We start from the raw sequence: 1,671 nt of genomic DNA, 5'->3' as shown, positions 1-1,671 counted from the left end.
CCATCACAGAGGAAACAAACCTCATCTCAGATATACTTTTCTAAATGCCCTAAAACCTTAGCTTCAACCCTGTAATTTTGCAGCTTCAATTTCCTTAATAATATAAGGGTAAAGTAAAACAAGCAAGCAAGCAAAAACATAGCTGCGAACTATTTTACATTCTTTTAATGGAGATGAGGGGTCTCTTTCCTGCTCTTGAATCTGAGCAGGATTGCTACTGCTTTGATCAAAAAAAGATGGTGTTTTAAGTTCCAACTGTTCTCAGCACTCCACTTATTCTTCTGATTAAGTGGAGCGGGTCCCTCGGGGGTCAGAAGCCACCATGCTGAGGGCGGCGTGGAGGGCGCTGAGTTCGATTCGGACCCAGGCAGTGACTCAGGCCCCAGTCCTCGGGCTGCCGGGTGGAGGGTGCGCCAAGCTTCTCTCCATCCAGCGGGACCTTCCCTCAAGTCCTGGAGGTCTTATCCTCCGGGCCGCCCGCAGATATGCCACCCAGACACCAGTCCAGCCCAGCCATGAAGATGACCTGTCCCCTTCTATGCTGCTCAAGGACTACCAGGACATCCCTGGAATTGAGAAGGTTGATGATGTCGTGAAAAAACTCTTATCTTTGGAAATGGCCAACCAGAAAGAGAAGCTAAAAATCAAGAAAGAGCAGTTGATGAACAAGGTCGTGGAAAAGCCTAAGGACACCAGCTCCCTGGAGGCTCGAATTGTTGCGTTGACTGTCAAGATCCGCAGTTGTGAAGAACACATGAAGAAACATCGAAAGGACAAAGCCCACAAGCGCTATCTGATGATGAGCATTGATCAGAGGAAAAAGATGCTCAAAAACCTCCGCAAGACCAACTATACTGTCTTTGAGAAGACATGCAGGGAGCTGGGGATTGAGTACACCTTTCCCCCTCTGTACTACCGAAAACCCCACCGCCGCTGGGTGACCAAAAAGGCTCTGTGCATTCGGGTTTTCCAAGAGGCTCAAAAGCTGGAGAAGCAAAACAGGGCCTTAAAAGCTGCAGCTGCAGCAGTCCGGAAACAAGTCCAGAAGAACCCAGAGAGCCCTTCCAAAACTGGACCAGAGGCAATCAAAGAAAACCAATAAATGTTAAAATTAAAAAAAAAAAAAAAGGGATATCTTCTGCTTTGCCTCATAGCCATGTATTTGGTAATAAGAATAGCAACTAAATTTTTTATACTGAATATCAATTTCTCAAATAGATAAATAGGCAAATGTATGAGGATTATAGATGGGGCCCCTTATAAGAAAGCTTTTGCTTTCTTAAAAATTGGAAGACGTATATTTGCAATATATATGACTCTTACAAAAAATTCAAATGACTATATTAACTTTCAGTCAGAAGGAATGCTTATTATAATACTACATTCTTTTAATAAATGTTATTAAAAGACATATAAAAGATATAAAATGTTATTAAAATGAATTTAAAAATCTATAATATTTAAAATGATGCTCTTTACAAAAATATTCATGAATTAAGTAAGATGCATTGTTTAGTTCTATATTTTGTTCAAAGTAATTTTATTTAAATATAGGAATTAAAAAGTATATACCTCTGGCTTTGATTTTATTTCACTAGGTGTCAGGAGCTCAGCTGAGCTGGGTGAGAGGGGAGCTGCCAGGTATCAGGGTAGCCAGTTAAGGCAACAAGG

At 41.4% G+C, this 1,671-nt stretch overlaps 1 protein-coding gene across 1 annotated transcript; it reads left to right on the top strand.

Moving 5' to 3' along the window:
• Nucleotides 1–322: 322 nt before the first annotated feature.
• Nucleotides 323–1,235, top strand: LOC309957512 (small ribosomal subunit protein uS15m-like; the record flags this gene model as incomplete). The annotated part of the gene is made up of 1 exon (XM_082832794.1): nucleotides 323–1,235. One exon carries the CDS (start codon nucleotides 323–325, stop codon nucleotides 1,100–1,102), a length of 780 nt encoding a protein of 259 aa, XP_082688920.1. The 3' UTR covers nucleotides 1,103–1,235.
• Between the last annotated feature and the right edge of the window lie 436 nt (nucleotides 1,236–1,671).

The sequence above is a fragment of the Leucopleurus acutus genome, assembly GCF_964270905.1.
Source record: "Leucopleurus acutus genome assembly, chromosome: 2".
NCBI classification, from domain to species: Eukaryota; Metazoa; Chordata; class Mammalia; order Artiodactyla; family Delphinidae; genus Leucopleurus; species Leucopleurus acutus.
Note: the sequence above shows the minus strand (reverse complement) of the source record. Positions and strands in the feature narration are given on the sequence as shown.